Source organism: Camelina sativa, chromosome 11 (assembly GCF_030686135.1).
Source record: "Camelina sativa cultivar CO46 ecotype springtype chromosome 11, ASM3068613v1".
Lineage (NCBI taxonomy): Eukaryota > Viridiplantae > Streptophyta > Magnoliopsida > Brassicales > Brassicaceae > Camelina > Camelina sativa.
The window spans coordinates 35618076-35633569 of NC_141890.1; the positions used below are offsets into that span (position 1 = coordinate 35618076).

The 15494-nt window shown below is 34.2% G+C and overlaps 2 protein-coding genes across 2 annotated transcripts; both read right to left on the reverse strand.

The window, feature by feature from the left end:
- Positions 1-152: 152 nt before the first annotated feature.
- LOC104725041 (acid phosphatase 1) lies at positions 153-2428 on the reverse strand. The gene is made up of 3 exons (XM_010443638.3): positions 1899-2428; positions 703-912; positions 153-559 (listed from the first exon to the last, which is right to left on the reverse strand). The coding sequence occupies exons 1-3, from the start codon at positions 2327-2329 to the stop codon at positions 382-384; spliced, it is 819 nt and encodes a 272-aa protein (XP_010441940.1). The 5' UTR covers positions 2330-2428; the 3' UTR covers positions 153-381.
- Positions 2429-7859: 5431 nt separating this feature from the next.
- LOC147934856 (uncharacterized) lies at positions 7860-14508 on the reverse strand. The gene has a single exon (XM_087473623.1). The coding sequence runs from the start codon at positions 12732-12734 to the stop codon at positions 9723-9725; it is 3012 nt and encodes a 1003-aa protein (XP_087329749.1). The 5' UTR covers positions 12735-14508; the 3' UTR covers positions 7860-9722.
- Between the last annotated feature and the right edge of the window lie 986 nt (positions 14509-15494).

Consider the following 15494-nt stretch of genomic DNA (forward strand, 5'->3'; position numbering starts at 1 on the left):
CTGCTGTTTGTTGTTCTTTTTAGTTCTTTAGAATTTGTATAACTTAGAGTAGCTTTCAAGTTATTATGAATTTCTACTTTAGTCTTTACACTCTTACTTAATCCAGCAATGTTCTTGAAACTAAATTAGGTATAGAGACTAGAGAGAGGAGATTATATAACAAAAGCCCATAATCAATAATTTCACAAAGGCCCAAAATGGTGATACAAAAGAAAACATCCGAATGCAACACAAACAAAAGATGATCATGGTTCATAGATCATATGCATTTGAATTGTTTATAAAAACCAGAAGCGGAGAAAGGAAGAGACTTGAATACTCAAGAATCAGATTAAAACATCTGATCTTATTGTTTTGGTTAGGACAGTAAAAATGGTTTTATTATGCGACATAGTAGATGGAGTTAGGGAGCTTGAAGGTTCTCTTGGGAACTGGACAACCTGCGAAGCTGTTCCATTGTGCACCCATTACTCCCCAAACTCTGTACCCAAGACTTGTAAGCCATGACCTCAAATCTGCTTTGTATTGGCTCACACTCTTCTTCTCATCTGCCTCTCCCCTGCAATTTTCCGATTTGTTAAAAAAGTTATTATACCATAAAAATGATCTTACAACTTAACCGGTTAATTTTTTTACATATTGGTTTAACTCGGTTATTAAATATGAATCGAACCGGGAAATCTATATAATATTATAATATACCTTAGAAGGAGGTTAGACCAGCCGTGGTAACCGGCTTCGATAAGGTTTTCGACGGTGGCGGATCTGAGATACTCTTTACGAGAAGATACCAAAAAGATCTTGAAACCTCTCTCTCTGATCTCATGGAACAGCTTAACCATGTTTGGAAGGGCTGGTGCTTTGCCCATCTTTTGCCATTCCTCGAACTTGGTCTGGTTCAGTTGCTCACCACTGATTCAAATCAATGCAATGTAACATTTCAATCCCGGGTTTTATGTCTTAACCGGATTAAAGCTAACCAGATAAAAATGATAGAAATAGACATAGAAACCGTTCTAAACCGAAAATCAAGCCAAATTTTCTTTATAACCTGATCGATTTTATTAGTTTACTTTCTTATACCAAACAAACCAAATCGAAATCAAAGTTTAATGTAATCAAACCGAAGCGAACACAGTAATTTAGTTTTTATTATTATTATTATTATTTTGTTTATTCTAATTGAAAATAGAATTATATTATTTTAAACAATTTTTATATATTTCTTAAACCAGTTCAGTTGAAAACTTAAACCAAATCGAACCAAAATAAAATAAAAACTAATGTAACTTAATTTTAGAAATCATATTTGAATTTTATATATAATTTTGGTTTAAAATATAAAATGTAATTTTTTTTTACACCATACAAAATGTAAATTTAATTTATTATAGAGAAATTCCTTTAAGTACCACTAAAAAAGTTTTTTTTTCCAAAAATACCACATTTTAGTTTTTTTTTCCAAAAATACCACAAAAGATTTTTTTTTTCAAAATTACCACAAACACAAAAAATTGATTTTTAAGAATGTAATTTTTTTTTTTAGGTTTGAGTTGACACATTTAGTTTTAGGGTATAGTTTTTAGGGGTATGATTTAGTATTTAGAATTTAGAAATTAGTTTTTAGTATTAAAAATTTAGTTCAATTATGTGGTATTTTTGGAAAAAAATATATTTTAGTGGTATTTTTGGGAAAAAAACTAAATTGTGGTATTTTTGGAACAAAAATATATTTTAGTGGTATATATGACAATTGCCCTTTATTATATTATCCAAAATCGAACCAAAAACCAAACTAAATATTTGGTCAACCCAAACCGATGGAGCCTAATGTATGTAGATGGTTTTTTTTTGGACAATATATGTAGATGGTTATTGGTTAAGTTTAGTGTATTTACCCGAAACAGCCGTTGCTCTTGTGGTAAGGGATGGTGGAAAGAAGAGTGTCATCAATGTCAAAGATCCAAGCATCCATGCCATCGCATGTCTTCTTCTCGCAACAGGTTTTTCCTAGGTAAAGGACAGCTTCATCAATGGCTCTCTCCACATCCTCCTCGTATTGAGATGAGGTCATGTACTTTTGGACGAACCACACACATTCCTGTGGCACCACCAAAAAGTTCCTAATATTGTTAAGCTCCACGTTGACCCTCCAGCTCTCGCAGTATCCGTTTAGGTTTGGTCCTTTCAAAGACACGGCGGCGGTTTCGCTAGTCTTTGTGGTGGTTGTGGTTCCTTTGAGCTGGTTCAGGATGTTCCAGTCACGAGCTGAGACAACGCCGATGAATAGGACAGTGAGGGTCACCGAGAGAAGCAAGGATCTAGCCATGATGAGGATGATGATGATTGATGAAGGAGTAGTAGTTTTTGCGATCTGTCTGCGATGTGGTTGGGTGTTTTTTATATAGAGTATATGTAGAAGTGCAAGTCAACGTCAGAAAATAATAATAATAATAATAATAATAAGTAACAAAGTTTTTTCACCTCGCATAATCGGCCTCTTTACTGTAAAACGTTTTAACAAATTACCCATTCAACAGTAAACCAAAAAAAAGTCCTTACCACAAAAAAATTATTTAAACCATGAAATCGAAACTTAAATAATTATCTCATATATTCTTAATTTTTAAATACTTAAATGTTAATTAGATAACATAAAAAGCGGATACACGAAAACGTGGAAATGATTTTAAGATAGCATAGCTGATACAGATCGATCTAAATGACACTAAAGAAAACCACATGGAGCCAGGGCCATGTTCACGTTTATACGATCGAATACACAAGTTAATTTTTATTACGTAGAGTACAATTTAATTTCACAAAAGACATTAAATATATAAAGTACAAATTCAACAAAACACAAGGTAAACTTATGTAGTATTTTTTTAATATTTTTTTTGTCAACAACTATTAATTGATTGGCTTTAAATAAGCCAATGATGAGGAATATATATAAATTTTCTTTTAAACTACTAGTTTTGTTTCTTACATTTAAAGATAGAATGTCGGTACATTTTTATACATTCATTGTTTATCAACTGATTTGTTTTCACGTAATGTTACCGTAAAACATTCGAATCAAACTTCTCATCAGTTTCTCTTTGGTTAAGATGATTTTAACGTTAATTGCACCACTTTTAGTTTGTCTATAGCTACCAAAATGAACACCTTCACTTTATCAATAGAAACAAAAAGAAAAAGTAAGAACATATATAGTATAGTTCTATTTAGCATTTTGGTCCAACCATTGTTTAACATCCACAGATAAATCTTATCATTTTCATGTGACCAAATATACACATTAAAATAAAAATACTATAGGGAGATGAATGTGAACGACAGCACATTTCACTTAGATATATAATAAATCTAGAGTGGGAGGAGGAAGGTGGGTACCATGTCTTGATGTGAAATAGATAGGACCAAATATATAGGTGAGGATATGATGATCCCCATTACAGCTAATGCAAATTTAATTTAATCAACCGTTTTTGGGGTCTGTGAATAAATGTGTTCTTAGCTTATATATACTCAGGATATATTCATTTTCTTAAAGATATATATAGATATGAGCGCAGAACAAGCCATTTCAAAGCAACAAAAAATGTTGTAGACCATAATCATCCAAAACATGTTAGAAATGAATATAATGGAGGCAGATAAACACAAGTGAATAAAACTGATTATTATATAATATAATAAATTAATAATAATAGTAATAACCTTTTAAAAAGTACAAGATCATTTCTATATCATTTATTATATGTGTAATTAAATAATAATAATTGGAGATCACCCACCCACTAAATTGTGACACACACAAATAAATTATCTTAAGTTCATCTTAATAAATAAATTAAGACAACGAACTATTTGACTTCACGGGGTTTTGGAAGTCATTGTAAGTGGCCTCGCCTCCTAAACAAGTTTTGATAGTTGTATTATGATCACATAAAACTGACCAAACATTTAATACACTCATACTTATTAATTATATCATAATTGACATATATTCTTACTTCTTATAAAGATGTTAAGAAAATTTTATGAAAAGGGTTCTAAAATATCTACTACTAAAATAAAATTGCGGAAGTTTAGTCTTGTATTGTTTTGTCATAAAACTGATTTATCTTTCAACCGGTGTTGATTTTATAGACCAATCTATATGGCTGATCCTTACACATGGCAGTCGTGTTAGATATTCATGGTATGTCGGAATCTCATTTTAAACAATTCTTATATCTTTTTTTTTCTTTCAAATTGTAATGACCTGATTGAGTATGCTTGGATCAAACGTTATAAGCATTTCTCTCTATTCCAATGATTTTCACTTTTTTTTTGTTTCGATATCTTATTCTTTTGGAACAGGTTAATTAAGATGGATTGCAGATATGAAGAAACTTTATAGATATGTATTACAGGTCTCTTTGCTTATTCACCGAGAAAGAAAAAAATTGTGAATAGCTGATTCATGTGTGTAAAATTGTTAACCTAACTCCTTAGTCGTCTAACAACATTTCCCACGTTCTAATATGTTTTTCTTAATTTGTTTAATATGGTGTGACTTTAAGAGGCATGCTTTTTTGTACCAAATCAAATTGTTGACAATAATTCATTCAGTTCTTAATCAGGCTGTATTCACACTAATCCGAAATCTGGATGCTTCTCATGAATTGTTCTTTTCCAACATTTCTCTTAAGTAATATTTTAGAATAAATAGTAATATTTTTTTGTTAATAATTGATAGGATACTTGACTATATATTATTATGCTCTCTCAGTCTCTCTCCTTGTGTGAAATTAATCGGCTAGATTGGCTTTATGATTTATGTAGGGCTGAACATATATAAGACACAAAAGCTTCTCTTTTTTAATTATCAGAAATTATCGTATTTTCAGTATTTTTCTAATAAAAAATTATTTTATTTGTCTCTTATAAAATATTTTTTTTTGGAATTCTAATAGTCAAGCAATATATAATAAAACATTTCTTTATTTTTTTTTGCTAATTTGTGTAAAACAATCTAAAATGACAATTAATTTATAAAGGAAAAAATATTACTTTGTAACAATTTTTTTTGGACAAACAAACTTTCATTAAACTTAAAACATTAAATGATGAAGGTTCTTACAATTTAAAAATAGAGGATTGCAAGAAAGATAAAGATAAAAACTACATGAGTTTTTCAAGAGGATGAGTCTTCCAAAAGGATGCACAATCCTTGATGAGCTTGCAAAGGATAGAAGATCTTTTGATGTCTTGTAGGATTTCAGCTTGAAGGCACGTTTCAGAAAACCCCAAAACAACAAGTAATTATACTCAACTTGTGCGATAGACGCATAGGGAGCATTTCGTTGGCGCCAGAGAGCATGTTTCAAAAATTGTCCTTGATAATAGTGCATGGGAGCGTTTCCTCTTCTAATAGTTATATTATTTTGTAACAATTACTCGTGTTTTTATCAATCCAAAAGTTAGGGATATATACAATATTGACAAAACATGATTTTAAGCTAAAAAAACAGATAATTCGAAATTAAACATTTAAGTAACTAGATGAATTCAAAAATTTAGATAGCCAAAATTAACATTCTAAACTTTTATTAATATGGATAATGGTCAAATTAACCCTCTCGCTCGAAGGAATTGGCTCTCGCTGAAGGAATTGGCTCTCTCATGCTTCGTATTGGCCTACTACTTCTGATGGTTAGTCCAATGATGATGTTGTCTCATTCTATCGATCAAAAAGTTTAGTTCTTATAAAAGGAGAAAACCATTGTCACAAACCGGCAAAGACGCATACAACATTTCAAAACACATGATCCATAACAACCATTACCATTTCAAGCAACATATTAGTGTATTGGTTTAATCAAAATGATGTAGAAAGCATTTGGGAATTTTATCTATAAGATGTTAGTTTTTTACGAGTATATAAAAAGTGGATTTAACAGATTTTATTTGTTGTCTTTAAAGCTTAAGAAAGCATGGTCACTTTCACTTCTTCGTCAAATTGTATTCAGTTTCTTTTATTTGTTTCAATCGTTATGAATGTATCATATATTAAAGAACATTTCTATGATAATATAATTGATTGTTGTTTAAAAAAATAGATAGGATCGGATGAAAATTTTGGGAAATTCACATAATTTCAGGATTATTTACTAAAAATGAATATTAAACTTTTCAATTTTTTTAAAGTATAAACAGATAAATGAATGATTTATATTATCTTAACTCAAACTCTAATATGTTCCAAATAAGCCTTTATTTAAACAAGAATATATATGAAATGAGAAAATTCAAGATGGATATATGAGAATCATGGGACGTCGCCTAAACTATTCTCAAATTTATTGAATGGCAAATATTTTTACCATCCATCGTGACCTGAATTAAAATTATACTAAAAACTCATATTAGTCTTGTAATTCAACTATTTAGATCCCCGTAATTCTCACACATGCAGTCGAATCTCTGATAGTCATGATAAATCTTGGTATGCATAGTCTCATTTTATACTATTGAATTTAGTATCCATTTTCTTATCTGCTTTCTTTCAAATTGCACTATATTTGATTTTCTCGGATCACACACATTCGTTGTTAGCATATGTCTTGTTCCAATAATTTTAAGATATTATATTTTTGGAATAGATCAAGATGCATTGTATAATACTATAATAGATATACCTCGAAAGTCCCTAAATTATTGACCGGAAACAATTTTGTGAATAGCTGAACTCATGACTGTTAACCTAATCCTTATTCGTTTACATAATCACATCGTTAACAACATTTAATTAACAACATTTTCCACGTTCAAATTTAATATATATGGTGCGACTCTAAGAGATATATTATTTTGTACCAAATGCAATCCAAGTGTTGACAATTCATTCAGTTCTTGATCAGTCTGGTTGGATTCACACTATCGGGCCATTAGGATGCTTCTCATGAATTATGTTTTCAACTTTTCTGTTCAATTTTTTCAATTTTATTATCGCTAATTATATGTCACGAACTAAATATTCTAGACCATATTTTCGTTACTATGACCCTTCTTGACAAATTTCAGAATAAATTAATAACTTTCGTTAGTATTTGATGGGCTTCTTCACTATATATGTTGGTTTATCCATGTATGAGTTCAATCGACGAGATTGGCTTTTCTGGATGAATATAGAAGTATATACAGAATCTGATTTGCTTTCAAAGATTTCATTATTTATTAGAAATCATGTTCACAGCTCATAGCCGCACCTCATACCATGTCATGTTAACTACTCCTTAAACATAACGTTAATAAATTATTAAGTTCAGTTGACAAAACAAATAAAACCAAATTCACATATTTCTAATATATATATACTTTTTTGTAAAATAACCCGACAATAAGCCATTTTTTAGTAAATTATCGTAAACTAGCATTGAGCCCGTCCTACGACGAGACAAAACTTTACCAATTTACATATGAACAAACTAAATATTTTTCTTTATAATTTACTTTCCTTTCAAATAGTTGTACCAAGCCAAAGAACAATAGCAGTTTTATAGTGTGTTCACAAGGTCTGCGCGATTAATAAACAAATGAAATGACAGGAGGTTGAGGCTAGAATCAAATAATATACTTTGGTTCCAATTTAGTGAGGGAAAATGTTGCAAATGGTAGATCAACTAGATTCTCTTCAAACATAGCCTGCTACAAGTTAACGGGGAAAAACAATTTCACGAGTCTTATCAAAACAGATGCAAATCAACTTCAATAAAGACAAAAGCCAAATTTAATAAATTTTCTAATAAATTCCGATTAACGGGAATAGAAGGAGATACGACGGAGGCGAGATGAAGCTTGAAAAAAACGAGAGAAACGTGATTCTTATTCAATCAAAGGATAAAAGTTTGTTACAAAGCTTAACCAGAATTAACAGCTATCTTAGTCTTTATATTTAGACTAATCTAATCAACTAGTTAACCAGAATTAACCAATGTCAATAACCGGATTTAACCATCTAATACGCCTCCCTCAAATCTTTATCTCCGAAGTGTCTGGTTTGACAAAGACATTTTCTGCAGCAAGTGATGGAAAGGTCCTGGTTGGAGAGGTTTGGTCAAAATGTCGGCATGTTGTTCTTCAGTAGGAACATGTAGAGCTTTAAGAGTACCTATTTTGAGTTGATCACGAACCGTATGGCAGTCGATCTTTATATGCTTCGTTCGCTCATAAAACACATGATTCATCGCAATATGTAGAGCTGACTTATTATCACAAAACAATTTGGCCGGTGCAACCTCCTTAATGTGTAAATCTTTTAGCAACTGCTGAAGCCAAATTATCTCACAAGTGGCATGTGCCATACTACGATACTCTGATTCGATACTGCTTCGACTTGCAACAGCTTGTTTCTTAGATTTCCAACAAATCCATGAAGAACCAAGATAGATGCAATAACCTGTTATTGAACGTCTTGTCTCCTTACAAGTTGCCCAATCTGCATCTGAGAAACCATTCAAGCAAAGTTCAGAGTGAGCCAAACTGACTCAATTGATGCACTGCAAACGTTATATCAGGGCGTGTGATAGTGAGATAGAGTAAGCGTCCAATAAGCTCTCTGTAAGACGTAGGAGAAGGTAGCAATGTTCCCATATCCTTGGTAAGATGTAAGTTTGGATCCATTGGAACTGAACTTGGTTTACAACCAAGGAGACCTGCATCCTCAAGAAGATTCTGAGCATATTTACGTTGACAAACTGAGATCCCGTCTGATGTTCTTGATATTTCCAAACCGAGGATAATCGAGCTGGACCGAGATCTTTGATCTTGAACTCAGACTTCAAAAGTGATTTTAAAACTTCAACTGCAGCCTCATCATTACTTGCTATCATAATGTCATCGACATAAACAAGCACGACAACAATGGAACACTCGCCGGTAGGAAGCATAGAGAATTTGAGAAAGAGAGTGTTATCAGCAGGAGATTGGACATAGTTCGCTCCTAGAAAGACGGAAGGAAAACGCTTGTACCACTGCCGAGAGGCCTGTTGCAAACCATATAGCGATTTGAGTAAACGACATACCAGATTAGGAGGGAGAACTGTATTTGGTGGCGGTGTGTATCCTTGAGGTAGACTCATGTATATTTCTTCTTCCAAGTCACCATGGAGGAAAGCGTTTGAGACATCCATCTGAGTTAAACTCCATCCTTTCGCAGCAGCAAGACCAAGAAGCAACTTGACACTAGTGAGCTTGGCAACAGGGGAAAAAGTCTCGAGATAATCAATCCCTTCCTGCTGAGTAAAGCCTCGAGCAACCAGTCTTGCTTTGTACCTCTCAATGGAGCCATCAGAATTGTATTTGATGGTGAAAACCCATTTGCAGCCAATAACATGTTTTCATGCAGGTAGTGACTCAACAACAAAAGTCTTATTAAGCTCAAGAGCATATAGCTCATCATTTGCTGCATTAGTCCACTTTTCCGATTTCATAGCTTGATGGAAAGTCTGTGGCCCTGTTTCGGTACTATAAGAAAGGATATAAAATTGAACTAAAGGATTGTATCAATCAAGAGTAGAAACAGACGAAATAGGATATGGTGTTGTCCGTTTAGGTAAGGAAGGAGGTGGAAGAAGAAGTGGTGTTGGCTGTTTAAATAATGGAGGAGATGGAAGGGGAAATGGTGTTGGTTGTTTAGGTGATGGAGAAATGGTTTTTGTAGGTGGTAATCAAGAGATAAATGGAACAAGTGAGCAATGATACTCAGAAAGGTAGCTAGGGGCTTTAGACTGCCGCTTTGGTCGAGCAGTAGAAACAGATGAAACACCTGTCACAGACGTACTAGCAGTACTAGCCGGAATGGTACTATTGTCACATTCTAATGATGCTGATGACGAGGATGATGCAGATGGTATAGTAGGGATGAGTGAATCTTCATCTAAAAGTGGCATGCTATCAACAAAATGCAGAGGAACAAGCAAAGGTAATATATAATTGGGAAACATATCAACAACATAAGACAATAAAGAACTAGTCTTAAAAAGAAATATGTCTTCTTGGAAAGTAACATTCCTAGATATGGAAACAGAATTTGACTCTAAATCGAGAACTTTATAGCCCTTGTAACCAACTGGATAACCTAGAAAGACACACGGTCTAGCCCTAGGGGAAAACTTATGGCGTTTATGTGCATTAGTCGAAACATAACACAAACAACCAAAACTTTTAAGAAGACTATAATCGGGTATTTTATCAAGCAACAATTCATATGGAGACTTATTTGCTAAAACAGGGGAAGGCATACGATTTATTAAGAAAACTGCAGTTAGCACACAATCACTCCAATATGGTAAAGGAATATTAGATTGAAAAAACAAAGATCTAGCCACATTGAGAAGATGTTGATGTTTGCGTTCAACCACAGAGTTTTGCTGAGGATTGTAAGCACAAGAAAAATAATGAACCATCCCTTGTTCTTTGATTATATTTGTAAAAGCTAATTCAAGAGCATTATCTGATCGTATAGCTTTAATAGATGGATTATATTGTGTTTTGACATGTTTAAGAAAGACATGGAAAACGGTATGAACATCCTTTTTATTCCTTAACATATAAACCCATGTAGTTATAGTACAATCATCAACTAAGGTAAGAAAATAACGAAACCCTTCAATAGACTCGACATTAAAGGGACCCCATACATCAATATGGACTAAATCAAAAGGCTCATCTGCTAAGTTGCCATGAGAGACATAAGCTAACCTTTTCTGTTTTGCTAGAGGACATATAGAACAGTGAGAAGATAAAGAAGTATTTTTCAAAGAAGGAATCAAACTAACTAGTTTTTGCAAAGCTTGATGCGACGAGTGACCAAGACATTGATGCCAAAGAGTATCATTAAAAATCACACAAGCAGAGAAAGAACAAGCTGCAGGAAGAGATGGAGAGAGGGATGTATTCTCAGTTTCCAGAATGTAAAGGTCTTGAAAGACTCTACCCCTCCCAATCATCAAGCCCTGAGAAAGTTCCGGTATTAAACAATAAGTAACATAGAAATGAGTAGAGCAAGACAAACTATTAACTAATCTACTAACACTTATCAAATTGAATTTAAAATCAGGAACATGTAGAACATTGTAAAGTATTAACTTCTCAGAAATAAAAATAGTGCCTATATGAGTAATGGAAACCCTAGTACCATTCGGCAGAGTCACAGTGATATCTGTAACAGGTCTTAGATCTGTAAACATTGCTAGATTAGAGCAAACATGACTAGAAGCTCCACTATCTATAATCCAAGCATCATGCGGTAATAATTGTTGTAAAGAAGAAAGAATATGATTGTGAAAAGTTAGAATATGATTCTGATATTTTAAAGAAGTAGAAGGAAAAGGTATAGTGATACCAGAAGTAGAAGTCTTAGCCATCAAGCCATGTTCAGAAATTGTAGCCATAGCACTAGGAATACTAGAACCAGAAGATGTAGCAATAGGCTCTTGAACCTGAACTTGACCCTTGTATTGAGACACCATATGATTGATTTGTTGTGGAGTAAAACCTTGTAAACTCTGAGGTACATTGTTAGGAACCATATACTGCGCATATTGAGGAGCAGCAGAACCATAAGATGTATCCTCAATAGGAAACGCACCAGTCTCAGAATAAAGTTGAGCCACCGCATTGGCATTTTGCATAGAATTAGCATAAGGAACCATCAGAGCAGATGACTGTTGCAACATTCTAGGATGAATAAGCATCGTTGGCATTCGAGGTTGGAATTGTGTAGCAGGCCTGTAATTGTATCCTGCATTCGTTTTGTAACCAGGTGGAAAACCATGAAGCTTATAGCACTTCTGAATAGTATGTCCCACTTTGCCACAGTGATAACAAATAGGTTTCTGAATGGTCCTGCCTGTATTATAAGCAACAACATAGGCACTCTCAGCATCATTCATAGAAGCAACACTCTGAAAAGCGACACTCTCAACACCAGTAGTCGGTTGAACAACAATTTGGCGTTCATCCTGTGTGACCATGTTAAAAGCTTCTTCTGTAGTTGGAATTGGCTTGAGCATTAGTATATGACGTCTGGTTTGATCATAACCCTCATTCAATCCCATCAAAAATTTGGTCACAAGAATCCGTTGTTGCAACCTTTCCCATTTGGCAGCTGCATCACATTCACAACGACCAAATGTGCAAACAGGAAGCTCTACATAATTCTTATGTTCTTCCCACAAAGTAAGTAGAGATGTGTATAATGTAGACACATCCATTGATCCTTGAACAATCTTACTAAGCTTCTGTTCAATAGAGAAAATCCTAGGCGCATCATCTTGCTTAAACCTAGATAGTATATTCTTCCAAATCCCTTCAGCAGTAGGAATGAAAAGCAAACTCTGGCTTATCTTCTTATCAACTGAATTCATCAACCAAGTAGATACTATATCATTGCATCTAGACCATACACCAAAATCTCTATGATCATCCGGAGGTTTAGAGATCGTACCATTTATAAATCCAAGTTTATTTCTGACATTACGAACCATCCACATCAAGCGTCTCCAAGAAGGAAAATCCGAAGCAGTCACAAGACGATCCGAAACTAGAACAAGTCCTGCGTGATCAGCATTATGGAGGTAATATGGATTCTCATACTGATCAATCTGATACTGCGGTAGTCCATTCACTGGGATCGGAGTGGGAGGTCGAGTCACCGGAACATTACCAGAAGATCCCATTCTCAAAGTAAGAACAAGAAATCCAAAGAAAAGTGAGACGAGAAGAAGAATCAAAAGCAAGATTCGTAATCACGAAGGTCAATCAAAAGAGAATTAAGAGGATCAGAAAGATGTATAAGATTCCGATGAGAAAATCGCACACAACGATGAATAATTCTTGAACAAACTGAAAACAAGAGCAAATCGGACAACTCATCTCCGTCGCGAGATGCAGAAGCAATAGAAACTCAATTATAGAGCTCTGATACCATAATAAATTCCGATTAACCGGAATAGAAGGAAATACGACGGAGGAGAGATGAAGCTCAAGGAAAACGAGAGAAACGTGATTCTTATTCAATCAAAGGATAAAAGTTTGTTACAAAGCTTAACCAGAATTAACAGCTATCTTAGTCTTTATACTTAGACTAATCTAATCAACTAGTTAACCAGAATTAACCAATGTCAATAACCGGATTTATCCATCTAATATATTTGACGAACACCATTACTACTCCTACTAAATTCTATTTGCGTGGGACATGGGAGTGAAATCAGTAATCTAATAAGAAGAAAATTGTGGCAGACACTACAAGCATGATGGCATCAAAGCCACCAATTTTGCAACTATAGAAGATTTCATTAACAATTAGAATCACATGCACAATGATCCTTTCCAAGTTTTGACTTCAGAGTCTTAATAGAGGAATAACTTCTTTGCAGAACATACCTGTGAAAGTAACTCAGAGACTCAACCCCAACCATGTTCTGAATCAAGTAAACAAGGTTCTTCTTCGAGAGGATGATTCACCAAGTCAACATACACAAAACCATTCGGATTATAAGCATGGCACAGAAGAAACTTAGTTTTTAGTGAGCCCAATAGAAGCTATTGTATAAAGATGAGTAGAAAGTTGAACAACCACTGCATCGAAGCAACCATATAAAACGCAAAGTTCTAGCTTATTATTTTTTGTGTGCTACAGATAGCAAAGGCCTCGGCTAATCGCGCCATTAAAATTTTACATAAAGAGTCTTCAATCATATCTCCTAAAGTTACAAAATTGCTAACTAAAATCCATCAAAACATTTTCCTGCTTAAGAATAATGATAAATGAAAACTTGTGAATCTTCAACAATAAAGGGAAACAACACTTCCAATCCTAGTGTAGCATCAAAGATCAATTCTTTCAGCAACACTACGTCACAAGTTAATATCAATGTGGCACTATCACCTGTAGCCAAACTCTAAACCTTCTTTACCACATATATTAAATATATATAGAAATATTAATAGAAGATAATGCCCAAAAATCTAGATATACCAGACATAAGCTATTGAGTACAATGTTCCTCTTTGCAGATCTACTCTTACATGAACACCAAAAAAGTGATAATCATTAACGATTAGGAAAAATCAAGTAATCATAGTAGCTAACAGCCTAACACCAGGACAAGAAATAAACTGCATGATGATCCTACCAAGTCCGATGAACAGTTGTGACAACACCACATTTGCAGTGTGTCCAACATATTACCAAGCAAGCAAGCATAAACAGGGAAATCTGGGTTTGTTTCCATTGAAAGAACACAAATATCTTTTTGAATGCAAAAAGCCATTAGGAGGTCGCGTCTAAATGCATTGAAGCAAGACTAACTTTGAATTGAATCGGGAGGTCGCCGGAGAGGAACATGTTCTTGAGCTAAACCTAGAATACCAATACACGATTCGCCGCCCCTCCAAAAACCTAAGATTACTCTTTCTTTTTGGTGAATACCTAAGATTACTCTTCTTACAAGTAAATAGATTCTTCAAATGTGAAAAAGATATAACGAATTTGGAAATCTAACACAATCACAGTAGTTTTGGAAGCCGACCTATAACTCTCAACGAAGAAGGAAACTTCGTGAGTAGATGTGTCAAACAGGCCAGCCCGCGCCCGTCTAGCCCGCCCTGCCATGGACATTTTTTTTTGGACCGCTGCGGACCGGCCCGTTTAGGACCACGGGCAGAATATATATGTCCAGACCCGCCCCGCAAGACCCAGCGAGTTAACGGTCCGGCCCGCAGGCATTGTGTACATTCTTGGTTTTTAGTTTTTTTCCTTAGTTTTTGTTTATTTTTATGTTGAATTTGTGTGATCAGTAATTAGCAGCTCTGTATTTCTTTTGATAGGAAATCTTGGAGTTGGTATGATGTATGTGTCATGGCATGGATTTCTAATTTGAAACACAATCAACAAGAGCATGTAACTGTTGTCTGTTGAAACCAAGAGCAAATAGATTCGTCAAAAAAAGCTTCATAGAAGAAGTTCAAAAGGAAGAAATAGTGAATTTCGTTGTTGATCATGCCATCAAGAATAAAGATAATGCTGATAGTTGCAGAGAAATCAAAGAATGATAAAAACAAGGTTGCAGGTTTCAAGAACAGTTTTTCTTTCACAGGTTGCTAATTTCTTCTTCAGTTACTATGGCTACAGAACTTGGATTCTCACTTTGAAAGATGTTTTAGAAACTTGGTAGCGAGATCTTTCCAGTGATATAAAGATCCCCTTCTGATTCCTTGTGTTTTGATGGTAAATCGCTCTCAAAGTTGGCTGCTCGCTGGTCTGTTTTGTTTCAGAGCTGTCTTATGGATTTGATCATAACTCGCTAACCGAAAACCCAAATCGCGATCTGTTTCTTCCTGTGGCTTCATATGACCGGTTTGGATGTTGTCACCAAGTTTCATAATTTTCGGGGTTGTTTTTCTGCTCCGTTTATGGTCTGCTTCAAGACTGA

Coding starts and splice junctions, on each gene's coding strand:
- LOC104725041 (XM_010443638.3), bottom strand. CDS start 2,329: ATGGCTAGATCCTTGCTTCTCTCGGTGACCCTCACTGTCCTATTCATC. Junction 913..1,898: donor AAGAGCAACGGCTGTTTCGG/GTAAATACACTA, acceptor GATTTGAATCAG/TGGTGAGCAACTGAACCAGA. Junction 560..702: donor TGGTCTAACCTCCTTCTAAG/GTATATTATAAT, acceptor GGAAAATTGCAG/GGGAGAGGCAGATGAGAAGA.
- LOC147934856 (XM_087473623.1), bottom strand. CDS start 12,734: ATGGGATCTTCTGGTAATGTTCCGGTGACTCGACCTCCCACTCCGATC.